We start from the raw sequence: 19,905 nt of genomic DNA on the forward strand, positions 1-19,905 counted from the left end.
AAATGACATCAGAACTCACCGTTTATAACTGATGACATCAGAACTCACCGTTTATAAGGATATCATTTACAAGATATTCATGGCTTTTGTGTAACACACACACACACACTCCCCCTGGATATATTATTGGGCAGGGGTTTGTGTCCTTACACTGATACTTTGTAATATCTTCCCAGCACTAGGCCCTGCAGTGTTGTACAGTGTCTCATCACAATAGATTGATTCAGGAAGGGTCGGATGCCTGTTTTATAGCCAGTGACGAGGGTTACTGTTAATGATTCCCCTACTACCTGTGCTGGACTACCTGGCACCCAGGTGTTAGTCGCACTGACTAATTGAGCTGCCTCACCCGAAAAACTCGTTGGATGAGTTTCCTTGTAATTGTGCCTGGAACCCGTTCCTCCTGCACATTGTTATGAGACTGTGCCCTTCCTCCTTCTGACTCATTCAACTCTTTGTCTCTCAATGCCAGCTGTAGGGCTGTGCCAGGCTTTATTGCCCCTTATCAATAAAGGCCTTGGTGTAAATACCCGCTCCTTTATAACTCATATCTCATGCCCAGGGACAGCGGCTTTATGGCTGTGCCAGGCTTTATTGCCCCTCATCAATAAAGGCCTTGGTGTAAATACCCGCTCCTTTATAACTCATATCTCATGCCCAGGGACACTGGCTTTATGGCTGTGCCAGGCTTTATTGCCCCTTATCAATACAGGCTCCATTATAAGTCATATCTCATGCCCACGGCACCTTCATTCTGCCACTCTGGGCACATGCACAATTATCAGTACATCCATACCCCATATCTGCCCTCACACCCTCCCTTGTGTGCTAGTAGAACACGTCTCCTCTTATTTCTACTGTAGGTTCCAGGTTTCATAGAAATATCTAGGGTGCCCAGTGTGGGCAAACGTGTCCCAGAGCTGACTGACTGGTCTAAAAGGTGCAATGGCGGCGCTATAAATACAATGGTGGGTAATGCAAGAGAGTGAAGCTCTTGTGTTATACTGGTGCCCGCTTTCATTGAGTTTGTGCTTTAGACATTCCATGTGCCAATGGGCAAGATGCCTTTACAGCTTCTGATCCCTCAGCAGCCCATGAGCTTTGGTCCAACCACCAGCCTACAGAATCCCTTCTGATTGGAGGGGCTCATCCTCCAGCTCTGGAAGTATCCAATGAGTTTTGGTGGGTACAATGGCCAGGCTTTTGCCCTTCACATGGCTCTTCTCTCCCTGTTGTGCCATCACATATTGGTGCTGCCAACTTTCTCAGCCTGGCACTTGAGAGGAGTCCTGCCCACCTTGCCTGGCACTGCCAGTAGTTGAGAGTAAAGGTGGCCATACATACAGACCGAGTAGGCAGCTTATTGGCTGCATGGGGCCCCCCGACGGGCTTCCCCGATCGAGATCTGGCCGAAAGTCGGGCAGATCTCGATCTGATGGGACTAAAAATCCCGTCGGATCGTGGCCGCATCTGTTCGTTGATGCGGCCCCGCGATCCGACCGCCCGTTAGGCATCGTTAGGATCCGATCGTTGGGCCTTTGGGCCCATGATCGGATCAGCCCAATATTGCCCACCTCAAGGTGGGCATATTGGAGGGAGATCCGCTCGTTTGGCAACATCGCCAAACGAGCAGATCTCTCCATGTGTGGCCACTTTAAGCCGACCAATCGCATGGATGTCAGCAGACAGTAGGTGCTGGTTTCCTTTCCACCGCTTGCTGCTGTCTCCCTCTAGATGTTTGAAATGCTCAGAATAGTTCCGAAATTCCTTGTACCTCGGTTACATTTGCCAGTCCCTCGGCAGAACTGCCCCAAATAGTGATCTACGTATCGGGGGAACCAAGCAGCGCCATTATTGGGTCGTTATACAAGTTGCATTGGTTGTGGTTTGCTGGGGATAAAAAGACTGTTATTGCTGGGGGATCAGCCAGTGCCCTCATTCTAGAAGTGGCTGTTATTTCTGCCCCACTCCGTGCCCTGTGGGCTATTATTCTTGGCTTGGTGAGCGGTGCAGCCTGCACTTACATTCTGTCGCTGCTGTATAATGGCTCCAGGCAATATCCTGCCACAAAGGCACTTTGTTTATTGAAGTGATATTGTCTGGCACTGGGAGGCTGGCACACTCTGCCAACAGGCCCGCTCTTCCCTCTGATACTTCCATAAAAGGGGAGACAATGGGATAGAATGTGTCGTGCAGAGGGGCTTTGCTGCACCCCCTAAATATGCACCTAAATATGCACCTCAAGGAAATAAGTTGGGTGCAAATAATAAATAACATCAGCACTGTCCCACCTTGCTATTTAATGTTGCCTGTTCCTCACTGGGTATGAGACTGTGCTTCATATTCCTCAGATTGGGTCGGACCCATCCTTGGTAGGGTAAGAGAATTAAAGGCAAAACTCACCTTTTTTCCCCTAGGCATTATTATATGATAATGGGGAAATCTCTGAGCTGGTTCTTATATCCTGTGATATACAGGTTAGCGTTGGTGCCCCCCGCTGTCTGGCTCTTTGATCTGCTCCTGGGGGGCTGCACATGTTCTTTGTATGGAATTTGTCTGCAAACTGTTAATTCCCCAAACAAATAAAAGTCCCGGCATCTGTCGGACAGACTTGTGTCTTGCTCAGTGTGGGGGGGTAGCATTGTGTGTGTGTCTGTGTTTCTTAAGTGTGATGACACACGCTAAGATTCCGGGGAGATTATTCGCTCCGTGACAAATCTCCTCTTCCTCGGGCGACTAATCTCCCCGATAGCCTTCCCGCCAGCTAGAATGTAAATCGCGGACGGGATGGCACTCGGAACGCTTCGTTTTCTGAAGTCATTTGAAGTTCCCTTCTGAGGCGACTTCGGAAAACGAAGCGATCCGAGTGCTATCCCGCCAGCGATTTACATTCTAGCCAGTGGAAAGGCTTTTCGGGGAGATTAGTCGCCTGAAGAAGAGCAGATTGATCGCTGGGCAACTAATCTCCCGGAATCTTAGTGTGTGTCACCACCCTTAAGGGCAACGGCCAAACACACTCCATTCAGAGAGTCCGTAATTGATCATTTCCAACAATAGATCATTTCCAAACTTAGGGTCTGGCTGTCCCGTGTGGGACCCAAAGCATTAGATGGACCCAAAGTTCTAATCCCAATTGTGGTGGGAACCATCCCCTATGCTTTGTGCCATCAGTTATTTGCATTGCCCACGTGTATATTTACCCAGTGGAATGCGGAACAATTGCCTGTAGGGCCTTTAATTGGTGAAACTGGAGGAAACCTGCTCCTAATTCTTTATCACTTCAATATCCAACGATTGGCCTTTCTTCCGTCCTTGCCCCTCAGTGCCCATATAATCACTTGCCTCAGCATTTATTCTAGGATTCCTGACCTGCTGCGGATACCCAATACATTGGTACTGTCCAGTGAAATGATTCTCTCCATCACCTGAACTCAATAGGCCGGCTCTTCCTACATACATGCATTCAGACTTCCCCTTTCATTCAGGGAATATGTCGTTATGTACAGTGCAGAGCCACATTACCATGTCTTTGTTTCATTCCCTAACGTCCATCAGAGCCCTGGCCCACCCAGTGCCAACCAGTCTCCCAGAAGGTTCTTTGGGAATCTGATCATGTCATGTTGCTGCTGGGGATCAGCTGACAGCTGGTACTGACAATTGGCTCTTAAAGCCAAGGGCGACATCTGCAGGCGGATTGGGATTCTGCAAAAACAAAGGCTTTTCCATGGCTATTTAGCATCACTGCAATCAGACGTGTATTCAGTACTGTGTGTGCCGCAGTGTTTGGCTCTTTTATACTTCCTCTATCCTACTGAGCATGCTCCCTGAGCTTTATTATCCTGTTCCACTTGATACATTTCCTCTGTCCTACTGAGCATGCTCCCTGAGCTTTATTATCCTGTTCCACTTGATACATTCCCTCTGTCCTACTGAGCATGCTCCCTGAGCTTTATTATCCTGTTCCACTTGATACATTCCCTCTGTCCTACTGAGCATGCTCCCTGAGCTTTATTATCCTGTTCCACTTGATACATTCCCTCTGTCCTACTGAGCATGCTCCCTGAGCTTTATTATCCTGTTCCAATTGATACATTCCCTCTGTCCTACTGAGCATGCTCCCTGAGCTTTATTATCCTGTTCCACTTGATACATTTCCTCTATCCTACTGAGCATGCTCCCTGAGCTTTATTATCCTGTTCCACTTGATACATTTCCTCTGTCCTACTGAGCATGCTCCCTGAGCTTTATTATCCTGTTCCAATTGATACATTCCCTCTGTCCTACTGAGCATGCTCCCTGAGCTTTATTATCCTGTTCCACTTGATACATTTCCTCTGTCCTACTGAGCATGCTCCCTGAGCTTTATTATCCTGTTCCAATTGATACATTTCCTCTGTCCTACTGAGCATGCTCCCTGAGCTTTATTATCCTGTTCCACTTGATACATTTCCTCTGTCCTACTGAGCATGCTCCCTGAGCTTTATTATCCTGTTCCACTTGATACATTTCCTCTGTCCTACTGAGCATGCTCCCTGAGCTTTATTATCCTGTTCCACTTGATACATTTCCTCTGTCCTACTGAGCATGCTCCCTGAGCTTTATTATCCTGTTCTACTTGATACATTTCCTCTGTCCTACTGAGCATGCTCCCTGAGCTTTATTATCCTGTTCCACTTGATACATTTCCTCTGCCCTACTGAGCATGCTCCCTGAGCTTTATTATCCTGTTCCACTTGATACATTTCCTCTGTCCTACTGAGCATGCTCCCTGAGCTTTATTATCCTGTTCTACTTGATACATTTCCTCTGTCCTACTGAGCATGCTCCCTGAGCTTTATTATCCTGTTCTACTTGATACATTTCCTCTGTCCTACTGAGCATGCTCCCTGAGCTTTATTATCCTGTTCTACTTGATACATTTCCTCTGCCCTACTGAGCATGCTCCCTGAGCTTTATTATCCTGTTCTACTTGATACATTTCCTCTGTCCTACTGAGCATGCTCCCTGAGCTTTATTATCCTGTTCCAAATGATACATTTCCTCTATCCTACTGAGCATGCTCCCTGAGCTTTATTATCCTGTTCCACTTGATACATTCCCTCTGTCCTACTGAGCATGCTCCCTGAGCTTTATTATCCTGTTCCAATTGATACATTTCCTCTGTCCTACTGAGCATGCTCCCTGAGCTTTATTATCCTGTTCCACTTGATACATTTCCCTCTGTCCTACTGAGCATGCTCCCTGAGCTTTATTATCCTGTTCCACTTGATACATTTCCTCTGCCCTACTGAGCATGCTCCCTGAGCTTTATTATCCTGTTCCACTTGATACATTTCCTCTGTCCTACTGAGCATGCTCCCTGAGCTTTATTATCCTGTTCTACTTGATACATTTCCTCTGTCCTACTGAGCATGCTCCCTGAGCTTTATTATCCTGTTCCACTTGATACATTACCTCTGCCCTACTGAGCATGCTCCCTGAGCTTTATTATCCTGTTCCACTTGATACATTTCCTCTGTCCTACTGAGCATGCTCCCTGAGCTTTATTATCCTGTTCTACTTGATACATTTCCTCTGCCCTACTGAGCATGCTCCCTGAGCTTTATTATCCTGTTCCACTTGATACATTCCCTCTGTCCTACTGAGCATGCTCCCTGAGCTTTATTATCCTGTTCCACTTGATACATTCCCTCTATCCTACTGAGCATGCTCCCCGAGCTTTATTATCCTGTTCCAATTGAAACATTTCCTCTGTCCTACTGAGCATGCTCCCTGAGCTTTATTATCCTGTTCCACTTGATACATTCCCTCTATCCTACTGAGCATGCTCCCTGAGCTTTATTATCCTGTTCCACTTGATACATTTCCTCTGTCCTACTGAGCATGCTCCCTGAGCTTTATTATCCTGTTCCACTTGATACATTCCCTCTATCCTACTGAGCATGCTCCCTGAGCTTTATTATGCTGTTCCATTTATTACAGTAGCTGAAATATTTCTTCTGTCCTTCATGTTCCTTGAGCTTTAGGTGTTACAATTGCTGGTGAAAATGTATGATGCCATGTAAACTATCTTTATCGGTGGCATATTATCAGAAAGCAATTTGACTGAAATAGTGAAACAGTTTTTTAAGTCTGTATTTTTCAGTCCTGTGAGATAAAACTGACACTTGCAGGTGGCACAGCGTAACCAGCAGCTCCCGGGGCAAGTAGTGTAGAGACTGGATACTGTGGTTTCGGGGGCTCTAAAACGATTTTGTTATGGGGGTGCTGACTCCTCCCACTCTCAGACGTGTTCCTTGGTCTCATTTCCTAAAGTGAACCTGAATGTATTACAACCCAATAGGTTTATTATGTGGCACGTAAGCTGCAAATCCAGCCAGAGGGGGGCGCCTCGCTCTCACACATGGGATGAGACGTCTCTGGGAAAGGAATGGCCTGCGGAGATTTGTGCTTCAGAGACGGGGTTTCTTTCATCAGCCCCCAGAATCTGATCTCTCTGTATTGCTCAGTCGCACGGGGAACAGCACAGGCTTTCAGGTAGAGAGACAGAAGATGCCGGAGTCTGAGAGAGCCGAAAAGACGTGGGAGGCGCAGAGGAGGCAGCAGAGTCGTTCTGGGAAGCGATTACTAAAAGCTTCTCTGATGCGTCTGGAACGTCACACTTATTGCAATAATGTCGCACTTTATTCAGCCTTTTGTGTTTCACTGAACCACAACCTCTCCTGTCTCTCCTCTTATTGTTTTACTCTCCCCATTGTACTGATCCGACCAGTCCCCAATATACATTATATATAGTCACTCTGACTCTCCCCATTGTACTGATCCGACCAGTCCCCAATATACATTATATATAGTCACTCTGACTCTCCCCATTGTACTGATCCGACCAGTACCCAATATACATTATATATAGTCCCTCTGACTCTCCCCATTGTACTGATCCGACCAGTCCCCAATATACATTATATATAGTCACTCTGACTCTCCCCATTGTACTGATCCGACCAGTCCCCAATATACATTATATATAGTCCCTCTGACTCTCCCCATTGTACTGATCCGACCAGTCCCCAATATACATTATATATAGTCACTCTGACTCTCCCCATTGTACTGATCCGACCAGTACCCAATATACATTATATATAGTCCCTCTGACTCTCCCCATTGTACTGATCCGACCGGTCCCCAATATACATTATATATAGTCACTCTGACTCTCCCCATTGTACTGATCCGACCAGTACCCAATATACATTATATATAGTCCCTCTGACTCTCCCCATTGTACTGATCCGACCAGTCCCCAATATACATTATATATAGTCACTCTGACTCTCCCCATTGTACTGATCCGACCAGTCCCCAATATACATTATATATAGTCCCTCTGACTCTCCCCATTGTACTGATCCGACCAGTCCCCAATATACATTATATATAGTCACTCTGACTCTCCCCATTGTACTGATCCGACCAGTACCCAATATACATTATATATAGTCCCTCTGACTCTCCCCATTGTACTGATCCGACCGGTCCCCAATATACATTATATATAGTCACTCTGACTCTCCAAATTGTACTGATCCGACCAGTCCCCAATATACATTATATATAGTCACTCTGACTCTCCCCATTGTACTGATCCGACCAGTCCCCAATATACATTATATATAGTCCCTCTGACTCTCCCCATTGTACTGATCCGACCAGTCCCCAATATACATTATATATAGTCACTCTGACTCTCCCCCGTTGTACTGATCCGACCAGTCCCCAATATACATTATATATAGTCACTCTGACTCTCCCCCGTTGTACTGATCCGACCAGTCCCCAATATACATTATATATAGTCCCTCTGACTCTCCCCATTGTACTGATCTGACCAGTCCCCAATATACATTATATATAGTCCCTCTGACTCTCCCCATTGTACTGATCCGACCAGTCCCCAATATACATTATATATAGTCACTCTGACTCTCCTCATTGTACTGATCCGACCAGTCCCCAATATACATTATATATAGTCACTCTGACTCTCCCCCGTTGTACTGATCCGACCAGTCCCCAATATACATTATATATAGTCACTCTGACTCTCCCCCGTTGTACTGATCCGACCAGTCCCCAATATACATTATATATAGTCACTCTGACTCTCCCCATTGTACTGATCCGACCAGTCCCCAATATACATTATATATAGTCACTCTGACTCTCCCCATTGTACTGATCCGACCAGTCCCCAATATACATTATATATAGTCACTCTGACTCTCCCCATTGTACTGATCCGACCAGTCCCCAATATACATTATATATAGTCACTCTGACTCTCCCCATTGTACTGATCCGACCAGTCCCCAATATACATTATATATAGTCCCTCTGACTCTCCCCATTGTACTGATCCGACCGGTCCCCAATATACATTATATATAGTCCCTCTGACTCTCAACATTGTACTGATCCGACCAGTCCCCAATATACATTATATATAGTCCCATTGGTTTACTAGTGGAGCAGGCTGTGGCCCCTCCTGTGTAATCTTTAAGTGCATGAATAAAGCCAAAAATGTATATTAATTATACCGGACTCCAGCATGTTTTGACCAGCGCTCCGTAGCGGTAAAACGGGAATGTTGTGGTCCCATTAGCTCTGCTTGCCTGGGTGGTCCCACCAGTTGGGTGCCCCTGTGGGCCAGAGATCCGCCTGGATGTGTGTTTGTCCATAGTTAGGTACGGGCCGTACCGTATTCTTTTTGGAATGGCCAGTGCCATGTTACTACAGGCCCAACGCAGCCATCTAATTGTGTCCTGTACCTTTAACTGACTGGTGCCCACTGCTTGTCATTGCGCTTGGGGGTCCCTTTAATCCTCTGTTTTTTTAATCTGCTCACGGCTGTTTATTTATGGGAGATGTGTCCCACCCCAGTCTTGTTGCCCCCATCTGCCTGTTAACTCTCCTGCTGCCATTTAACCCTGTGCATCCCCCCATGAGTACATTGCCTTTAACTCACTCTTGTGCCCGAATATATTTGTGTGCCCAGTAACAGACCAGTTTCTGATTGGGGCACAATATAGACTATATGTATATATATAGAATATAGAACTGGTGTTGTAGGAAGCCTTGTGGTGTAGCAGTGAAAGAGTTAAGTGTGCAGCGAGTGCCAGTGTAATGGCTCCAATCTCCCCAGTTAACCCCGTTATCCCCATTAGCCGGCTGGGAGGCCATTAAGGCAAAGGAATCGACCCATCGTGGTCTGGGCGGCTGGTTCCAGGGCTAACGATCGAGATGGAATTGCGGTTTGTTTGGAAGTAGGCCATCACATGCCCAGATGAGGCACTCGCCTGGTTAAATATAGCCTAGTGAGCATGCTCAGTACCGACGCTGCTCTCGCACATTGCAGTCTGTCTCACGGAGCTCCGGCACAGGATGTGTCATTAAGCCGAGGAGGCAGAGCTCACGCTCCTTTTGTCATCGCTCAGGAGAGACGGGGTCTGTGATGAATTGGGGAGACACGGAGCCATCGGGTAAGTCCTTACAGACACCACTGCCCTCGTTAAGCTGCAGTTAAAGGCACAGCAACCGGCTCACTCGGCTAAACACATGTTGCTGTTATTATTATTATTATTATTATTATACGGCCGTGAGCATCATTTACTGAACTTGCACTCTCAACTTCATCCCCCAACTCTCCCTGCTCTGATTAATGCCCCCCATACTCTCTGCCAGTTTTATCCCATCTGCATTGGCATCTACTCCTCTACCCCCGGGGGCCCCATAGTTGTAATTGGGAGATGAGTGCTTATTAGCCGGGACAGGGGGGGTCTCTGGCCAAATGCCGGGCAGCAAAGAAGGACTGAAAATCTCATATTTTATGGGGTTTTTTTCATCCGTTTCCTACTGTATTTACACTAGTGTCCCAAACTCTAGGATTTGCCACCCTGGGGGGCCAGGAGCAAGGGCAAGTGGAGGGGTCCAGTCTAAAGGCCTCTTAGGGGTTAATTTGGTGGTAAAAAAGTGTCTGAATATTCTTGAAACCACGGATTAATGGCTGATTTGTTATATATGTAACCTCCTTATGAATTGAAGGGGTTGCACCTCCAATTGGGGTTTGAACCTGAATAGACAGACAGCCTCTGCTATATACCAATAACTCCTTATAGTGTGTATATATCTTTTATATGTATCAGGGGAACCTGAACTCTTATCTTGTGCTTGTTCAGTAGCTGCTGTACAACTGCAACTCCCACCAGGCGTTGGCCATGTAAGAGGGGCACAAATAGAATACATATATATATATCTGCTTGTGTCCATTCATGTGGGACTTGTGTGGGGTCCAGAAAGGACTGTGGGGAGATAAAAAGAAATTTACTGTGCCCTTTGCTGATGAGCCCCCCGGCATGGAAGCACTCGCAGCCAATCACGGGGCAGCCACAGCTGGCTCACAGTCCAGCAGGACTGGTTGGGAAACTCTGTGGGAATGTGCAGAGAGACGTGCCCCTCTTTAACCCTTTATGTGAATGCAGAATCAATAGGGCACCATTGTACTATTGTGTCTCTGGGCTGCACAAGGGACGGCTAGATGAGAAGGTGTTAAAAGAGTTTCTTGCCATAATGTTTAAACCTCACAATAGATCTGCTTACTGGTTACAAGGCTGGTTAGACCTAGTTGATGAGTATTGAACATGGTGACCAACTGCAAGTTGTCCAGTTGTGTACGTCATTCTTTCCCATATTTCTCACATAAACGTTCCCTTTCCACTTCCCTTCCATAAATCTGCTACTGCCATTCCCTTTCCTCTTCTCTTCCATAGATCTGCTACTTCCATTCCCTTTCCTCTTCTCTTCCATAGATCTGCTACTTCCATTCCCTTTCCTCTTCTCTTCCATAGATCTGCTACTTCCATTCCCTTTCCTCTTTTCTTCCATAGATCTGCTACTTCCATTCCCTTTCCTCTTCTCTTCCATAGATCTGCTACTACCATTCCCTTTCTTCTTCTCTTCCATAGATCTGCTACTACCATTCCCTTTCCTCTTCTCTTCCATAGATCTGCTACTTCCATTTCCTTTCCTCTTCTCTTCCATAGATCTGCTACTTCCATTCCCTTTCCTCTTCTGTTCCATAGATCTGCCACTTCCATTGCCTTTCCTCTTCTCTTCAATAGACCTGCTACTTCCATTCCCTTTCCTTTCCTCTTCCATAGATCTGCTACTTCCATTCCCTTTCCTCTTCTGTTCCATAGATCTGCCACTTCCATTGCCTTTCCTCTTCTCTTCAATAGACCTGCTACTTCCATTCCATTTCCTCTTCTCTTCCATAGATCTGCCACTTCCATTGCCTTTCTTCTTCTCTTCCATAGATCTGCTACTGCCATTCCCTTTCCACTTCCCTTCCATAGATCTGCAACTTCCATTTCCTTTCCTCTTCTCTTCCATAGATCTGCTACTTCCATTCCCTTTCCTCTTCTCTTCAATAGACCTGCTACTTCCATTCCCTTTGCTTTTTTCTTCCATAGATCTGCTACTGCCATTCCCTTTCCACTTCCCTTCCATAGATCTGCTACTTCCATTCCCTTTCCTCTTCTCTTCAATAGACCTGCTACTTCCATTCCCTTTCCTCTTCTCTTCCATAGATCTGCCACTTCCATTGCCTTTCCTCTTCTGTTCCATAGATCTGCTACTTCCATTCCCTTTCCTCTTCTCTTCCATAGATCTGCCACTTCCATTGCCTTTCCTCTTCTCTTCCATAGATCTGCTACTTCCATTCCATTCCCTTTCCTCTTCTCTTCAATAGACCTGCTACTTCCATTCCCTTTCCTCTTCTCTTCAATAGACCTGCTACTTCCATTCCCTTTCCTCTTCTATACCATAGATCTGCCACTTCCATTGCCTTTCCTCTTCTCTTCCATATATCTGCTACTTCCATTCCCTTTCCTCTTCTGTTCCATAGATCTGTCACTTCCATTGCCTTTCCTCTTCTCTTCCATAGATCTGCTACTTCCATTCCATTCCCTTTCCTCTTCTCTTCAATAGACCTGCTACTTCCATTCCCTTTCCTCTTCTATACCATAGATCTGCTACTTCCATTCCCTTTCCTCTTCTATTCCATAGATCTGTCACTTCCATCCCCTTTCCTATTCTCTTCCATAGATCTGCTACTTCCATTCCCTTTCCTCTTCTGTTCCATAGATCTGTCACTTCCATTTCCTTTCCTCTTCTCTTCCATAGATCTGCTACTTCCATTCCCTTTCCTCTTCTCTTCCATATATCTGCTACTTCCATTCCCTTTCCTCTTCTGTTCCATAGATCTGCTACTTCCATTTCCTTTCCTATTCTCTTCCATAGATCTGCTACTTCCATTCCCTTTGCTTTTCTCTTCCATAGATCTGCTACTTCCATTCCCTTTCTTCTTCTATTCCATAGATCTGCCACTTCCATCTCCTTTCCTATTATCTTCCATAGATCTGCTACTTCCATTGCCCAGTTGACACTGTATATACTGTAGGTAGTGTATTTACTGTATAAACTGTATGTAGTATATGTAATGTAAATACTGTATATACTGTATGTAGTGGAAGTGAATGGTGCTATGGGGCTGTAGGCGTAGATAATTGTGCTTTTCTGTATATACAGTAGATATAGTAAAGGGGGGGTACATTATGCAGAGATGTGGGGGCTGTACATATGTCTCTCATCCCTCCCGTGGCATCACCCACACACACAGGGGCTTCCGCTTGTGGCAGCTGGTGTTTTTCTGAGGAGAGGGGATGGGGGCCACCAGGCTGCCGGGGCTCATTTGTGGAAGAGCTGCATGAATGGAAAGCTGGTCTGCTGGTACGGGCACCCTGTTTGGATAAATGCCTTTATTTAGTGCCCTGCAGGCTGGCACCTGGGCTCCCAGGAGGCTGCTACATGTGGGTGCTGTTGTGGGTGCTGCAGGCCCTGTCTGAATTTGCCTATAGGCTTGTGCCCTGGCACCTCTGTCCCTCCATTACACAGGAGCTGCTTATTGCCCTGGGGTATAAATAGGGGCAGGTGCAAGAGTTGGCTTGGGCCACAGGCCAACCTTTATGAATATATATATATATATATATAGTAATTATATATATATAGTAATTAGAGAGTTCTTGGGAAGCAGGTTCTATTCCATACAGTACCAATACTTCTCATTAACTCTGTGCCGCCTCCAGGAAATCTCCCACCTCCCCCCCCCATATATTCCATTATCTGGGAATCGGCTCCTTACTGGTCGGCGCTAACTGGAAAGAATCCATGAGAAATCGGAAATCCAGGAGTCAGCAATTAGACGGTAATTAAAAACAATTTGTCTTTTATTTTTGGCACTTTAGTAGTGAGGAGGGCACAGACCAGAGCCTTCTTTATACAGGCCAGGCCCTCGGGCATAAAAATGGAGAACAGGGGCTTTAGCTAATGCTTCTTGCCTCAGATATTGCCAAGCCACATGGGACAAATGACTATCTGTCTGTCTGTCTGTCTATTGCTCCATTCTTGGAGGTCTCACATCAGTGTATCCACAAGATCATGCTATTTAGCTGCATGTAAGCCTTTAAGCTCAGCTCGTATAAAATAAACAGCTCATCTGCTCACAGGACCTGCCTTGCCCTTTAATCAGCTCATTGAGAAGTGGTATCCCCACTCACCCATGTGCCCATTCGCTTGCCATCGTTTGCTTCTGCTGCCACTCGTTTATCTGCCCTGCCTAATATGAAGTAGCATTAATGACAGTTTGGGGGGAGGCTGGCATTAAGAAAGCCCAGGCCATAGCAGAAAAGCCAATGGAGAAACTTCTTTATTATAAAGATGGCACAATGGTTTCCCTTCTGGGGTGTTCTTATTCCCTACTGTACGTCTATAAAAGCACAAGGCCAGTTTGCTCATCGGCCCCCGGTTCCTCGGCTGATTTGTGCTGTAGAGTGAGGGGGAGTCGAGTGCTAAATGGCAGTTGTGTAGCGCGTGTGTCACTCACCCAGTAAGTCTCACGGGCTCTCGTCCCTTTGCTCCAGTCTCAGGTTACTCAGTGTATCAGGCTCCGCTGCCTCTGTATAGAGAGGAAAGTGTCGGCTTCTCTCAGTGACATGAGCCATATGGCAGCTCCCACCAACACCTTCCATTCCTGCACGTGAGTAGTGTTACCCCTGTCCTTGCTCTATTGCTGTGCTACTAGTAACTATTGTGTGTGGCCCCAAGCTGCAGGTGCTTTTTTGTCTGGTACCCCATTCTCATCCGCAGGTGCTCTGTGTCTGGTACCCCCATTCTCATCCGCAGGTGCTCTATGTCTCTGTTACCCCCATTCTTATCCACAGGTGCTCTATTTGTCCTGCACCCCCATTCTCATCCACAGGTGCTCTATGTGTCTGGTACCCCCATTCTCATCCACAGGTGCTCTATTTGTCCTGCACCCCCATTCTCATCCACGGGTGCTCTATGTGTCTGGTACCCCCATTCTCATCCCCAGGTGCTCTATTTGTCCTGCACCCCCATTCTCATCCGCAGGTGCTCTATGTGTCTGGTACCAGAGTACGATATGAACAGCACCACAATTATTATTGAAGTTAAAATGCCTTTATTGCTCAAGTGACGGGCATTACTGCTATGTGTCTGGTACCCCCATTCTCATCCGCAGGTGCTCTTTGTGTCTGGTACCCCCATTCTCATCCACAGGTGCTCTATGTGTCTGGTACCCCCATTCTCATCCACAGGTGCTCTATGTGTCTGGTACCCCCATTCTCATCCCGAGGTGCTCTGTGTTTGGTACCCCCATTCTCATCCGCAGGTGCTCTATGTGTCTGGTACCCCCATTCTCATCCCCAGGTGCTCTGTGTCTGGTACCCCCATTCTCATCCCCAGGTGCTCTATGTGTCTGGTACCCCCTTCTCATCCCCAGGTGCTCTGTGTCTGGTACCCCCTTCTCATCCCCAGGTGCTCTGTGTCTGGTACCCCCTTCACATCCCCAGGTGCTCTATGTGTCTGGTACCCCCTTCTCATCCCCAGGTGCTCTGTGTCTGGTACCCCCTTCTCATCCACAGGTGCTCTATGTGTCTGATACCCCCATTCTCATCCGCAGGTGCTCTATGTGTCTGGTACCCCCATTCTCATCCGCAGGTGCTCTATGTGTCTGGTACCCCCATTCTCATCCCCAGGTGCTCTGTGTCTGGTACCCCCATTCTCATCCCCAGGTGCTCTGTGTATGGTACCCCTGTTCTCATCCCCAGGTGCTCTGTGTCTGGTACCCCCATTCTCATCCGCAGGTGCTCTATGTGTCTGGTACCCCCATTCTCATCCCCAGGTGTCTGTGTTTGGTACCCCCATTCTTATCCGAAGGTGCTCTGTGTCTGGTACCCCATTCTCATTCACAGGTGCTCTATGTGTCTGGTACCCCCATTCTCATCCGCAGGTGCTCTATGTGTCTGGTACCCCCATTCTCATCCGCAGGTGCTCTGTGTCTGGTACCCCCATTCTCATCCCCAGGTGCTCTGTGTCTGGTACCCCCATTCTCATCCGCAGGTGCTCTATGTGTCTGGTACCCCCATTCTCATCCGCAGGTGCTCTATGTGTCTGGTACCCCCATTCTCATCCGCAGGTGCTCTATGTGTCTGGTACCCCCATTCTCATCCCCAGGTGTCTGTGTTTGGTACCCCCATTCTTATCCGAAGGTGCTCTGTGTCTGGTACCCCATTCTCATTCACAGGTGCTCTATGTGTCTGGTACCCCCATTCTCATCCGCAGGTGCTCTATGTGTCTGGTACCCCCATTCTCATCCGCAGGTGCTCTGTGTCTGGTACCCCCATTCTCATCCCCAGGTGCTCTGTGTCTGGTACCCCCATTCTCATCCGCAGGTGCTCTGTGTCTGGTACCCCCATTCTCATCCGCAGGTGCTCTGTGTCTGGTACCCCCATTCTCATCCCCAGGTGCTCTGGCTCCCCACTTCCTATCAGTAGCCTCTATTATTATTTCTATATATTATTCTATATATTATTTATTATTATTAAATATCTGGGGGTGAATGTCCTGTGTGAGGGTGTGGAGGGAGAGTGCAGAAAGTATCACTGCCATAATATCTCCCAATGGGTCGTTTTTTTTACCCCCAAACCAGCAAGGCAGTCGAGCAGCTTCTCATGTGCCAGGTCCTTGTATTACAGGAGGCAACTGCCATACTGACTGCATTCCATAGACTGGTCTCAACTGTCACCTCCCAGCATGAAAATGATTATTATTATTATTATTTCTACTGGGCCATTGATTTGTCACTGTGCCTTTAAATATGAACGGTGAACCCCTGGGGTGTGGGACTCATGTTTCTGTATTTATGTGTGTGTATAATTTATGGTATATTATGGCAAAACAGAAAGTGGGTAGCGTTGGGCATGGAGTTGGCGAGTGCTGTGCCATTGCCCGTGAGACAGAGAACATGTCGTGACTTTCCATTGAGATTCATTGTTGCCGTCAGTAAAGGGCAAGCGCACCCTGTGATGGAATATAAAGGCAGCAGATTGTGTGAATGATTGTGTAAGTGTGGAGCCAGGAATAGAGGTGTAAGTGTTTCTTATTCACTCGGGAAAGAATTCAAGTGCTGAACTGGCTTTGTTCTGACAATTTCATGCCCCACATTCCCAACGTACAAATCGGAGTATCCAGTCGAATTGTCTCCTGACTGTATGGAACGGCGGCATGCACGCTTTCTCCTAGCACCTATGGGAATCCCTATACATTGCAGTAGCCCAGGTGGGAAAGGATGAGGGACTCTATATCCAACTCACTGTGCCTTTATATAGGGAGATGATGCCCCTGTATTAGCGTTAGGCCAGAGGAATGACATGTAGGGCCACAACATGGTGGTCTTACTGTGACGGGAATAACCCCAAGCCCTCGTGCCAGTCCCATGAGGGTTGAAGTTTTAGCCCAATAAAGAGCCAGTCTGGAGACCCCCGAAGAGGAGGCTGATTTAATGCTCTACAGTGTTGGCACTGCCATGCCATGTTGCCTTTTGGATTTTTATTATGGATCCTACTGTTCCTGTGTTTTTTGGGGGCACCAGAGTTTGTGCCAATGGAATTGGATGCCATTGCTTTAATGGTAATGAATGTAGCCCAAGGAATGTCAATGCTCGATTGCTGGGCCTCTGAATGGAGCTGCTGTTTGCCGAGTCTGTTCATTCTCCGTCCGACATTCCCACATCATGAGATCCTTATGGAAAACTTACTGAGCGATATCATTGGCCGCCCAATGGGGACCCCGGAGAGAATGGACCATTATCCCCACACAAAGCGGCTCTTGATGTGATTCTTTGGAATTTGCCCCTTGTTATTGCCCCCTCTGTTCTGCACAATGCGCCCGGAAAGTTCTGCCTCCATCACTGGGCGTCTCTGGTTGATAGAAGAGAAGTGAGTGATGTAACACGGTAATGAGAATATAAGTGTGAGCTCGGCATTAGAGGGTGATTAGCAATAATTGCGGAGAAGTGAAGTGCTCCTAAAGGTCACCCCCAAATTTGTAAGGAAAGCGGCAGTTTATTGAAACCTCACACCTGGGAAGGGAGCAGGGAAATTGCAGAGTAAGTGGACTTTGCATAATAATTAGAGGCCGTCCTTTCCTTTTCACTGATTAAAAACTCCATTTTAATTTGCCTTTTATGCTCTTATGTAAAGTAATTAGTCAGCAGGCTCCTCTCACTGCCACTTACATAACTGCCAGCGCCACTTACATTAAACCTCTCCACGGGGACTCGGCCATTTCAGGAACCTGACAAACAGTCGCAGCCTTTTGCCCCTAAGGGATAATATTTCTCATCAAATAAACCTGGTTCAGAATAGGATTTATTTGCCCGGACCAGTATATGTCACTTCTCTGTAATCTTGTTTGGCACAAACCCTTCCAGCTTGCCACTTTAACCTTTCAACTCCCACAGCTGGTGATCTTCTGTAGCAACTCTCATATGTAGGCTCCTCCCCCAACTCTCACAATTGCCCATCATCTACATCAGCGTAAACACTCTCCCAAGCAGAGTCCTTCTCCACCAACTCTCACTAGCAAAGGCCTTCTCCACCAACTCTCCCAATCAAAGGCCTTATCCACCAACTCTCCCAAGCAGAGGCCTTCTCCACCAACTCTCACTAGCAAAGGCCTTCTCCACCAACTCCGTAGCAAAGGCCTTCTCCACCAACTCTCCCAATCAAAGGCCTTATCCACCAACTCTCCCAAGCAGAGGCCTTCTCCACCAACTCTCCCAATCAAAGGCCTTATCCACCAACTCTCCCAAGCAGAGGCCTTCTCCACCAACTCTCACTAGCAAAGGCCTTCTCCACCAACTCTCCCAATCAAAGGCCTTCTCAGCCAGCTCTCCCAAGCAAAGGCCTTATCCACCAACTCTCCCAAGTAGAGGCCTTCTCCACCAACTCTCACTAGCAAAGGCCTTCTCCGCCAACTCTCCCAATCAAAGGCCTTCTCAGCCAGCTCTCCCAAGCAAAGGCCTTATCCACCAACTCTCCCAAGTAGAGGCCTTCTCCACCAACTCTCACTAGCAAAGGCCTTCTCCGCCAACTCTCCCAATCAAAGGCCTTCTCAGCCAGCTCTCCCAAGCAAAGGCCTTATCCACCAACTCTCCCAAGTAGATGCCTTCTCCACCAACTCTCACTAGCAAAGGCCTTCTCCACCAACTCTCCCAATCATAGGCCTTCTCAGCCAGCTCTCCCAAGCAAAGGCCTTATCCACCAACTCTCCCAAGTAGAGGCCTTCTCCACCAACTCTCACTAGCAAAGGCCTTCTCCACCAACTCTCCCAATCAAAGGCCTTATCCACCAACTCTCCCAAGCAGAGGCCTTCTCCACCAACTCTCACTAGCAAAGGCCTTCTCCACCAACTCCGTAGCAAAGGCCTTCTCCACCAACTCTCCCAATCAAAGGCCTTATCCACCAACTCTCCCAAGCAGAGGCCTTCTCCACCAACTCTCCCAATCAAAGGCCTTATCCACCAACTCTCCCAAGCAGAGGCCTTCTCCACCAACTCTCACTAGCAAAGGCCTTCTCCACCAACTCTCCCAATCAAAGGCCTTCTCAGCCAGCTCTCCCAAGCAAAGGCCTTATCCACCAACTCTCCCAAGTAGAGGCCTTCTCCACCAACTCTCACTAGCAAAGGCCTTCTCCGCCAACTCTCCCAATCAAAGGCCTTCTCAGCCAGCTCTCCCAAGCAAAGGCCTTATCCACCAACTCTCCCAAGTAGAGGCCTTCTCCACCAACTCTCACTAGCAAAGGCCTTCTCCGCCAACTCTCCCAATCAAAGGCCTTCTCAGCCAGCTCTCCCAAGCAAAGGCCTTATCCACCAACTCTCCCAAGTAGATGCCTTCTCCACCAACTCTCACTAGCAAAGGCCTTCTCCACCAACTCTCCCAATCATAGGCCTTCTCAGTTAGCTCTCCCAAGCAAAGGCCTTATCCACCAACTCTCCCAAGGAGAGGCCTTCTCTGCCAGCTCTCTCAAGCAGAGGCCTTCTCCACCAGCTCTCTCAAGCAGAGGCTTGTAGGATATGTGGGCACTGCTGAAGTCTGTACAATAAAGGAGCAGTGTCCTTATACATAGTGATGAAATAATAAAGATGGAAACCTCAGCACATTTCCTCTGTACAAGCAGCAAAGGCATGGTTTGGCAAGTGCCGTCATGATGTGGGGTTCATGCGGGGGCATCCGGTGGCACCACAGATTGTTAATCCTGGGCACTGGTTGCTTTGTAAAAAGATTAATCGTTACTGACAGACACTGACACTGTTAATTAAAGGGGATGTTAAGAGTGTTTCAGAGATGCTCAGTGGTAGCTGGAGGCCCGCTTTTGTATGTCGCTAGGAAGAATGATGATGGCAACCAAGGTGAGGCTAGATTTT

The 19,905-nt window shown here is 47.4% G+C and overlaps 1 protein-coding gene across 21 annotated transcripts in view; it reads left to right on the top strand.

The window, feature by feature from the left end:
* The window catches only part of LOC108710689 (pleckstrin homology domain-containing family A member 5), a 74,580-nt gene that overhangs the window by 14,865 nt on the left and 39,810 nt on the right, over window positions 1-19,905 (top strand). The window contains exon 4 of one of the 21 annotated variants that reach the window (XM_041585754.1): window positions 6,344-8,597. The exons of 18 other annotated variants lie outside the window; for them this stretch is intronic. In XM_041585754.1, coding sequence (XP_041441688.1) covers window positions 6,344-6,491 — 148 coding nt within the window. In that variant the 3' untranslated portion in view covers window positions 6,492-8,597. Of the gene's footprint in view, window positions 1-6,343; window positions 8,598-9,406; window positions 9,543-13,296; window positions 13,325-19,905 lie in introns of those variants that run through there. 2 more of the 21 variants (XM_041585748.1, XM_041585753.1) reach the window with 2 other exon arrangements.

This window comes from Xenopus laevis, chromosome 3L (assembly GCF_017654675.1).
Source record: "Xenopus laevis strain J_2021 chromosome 3L, Xenopus_laevis_v10.1, whole genome shotgun sequence".
Taxonomy (NCBI): Eukaryota; Metazoa; Chordata; class Amphibia; order Anura; family Pipidae; genus Xenopus; species Xenopus laevis.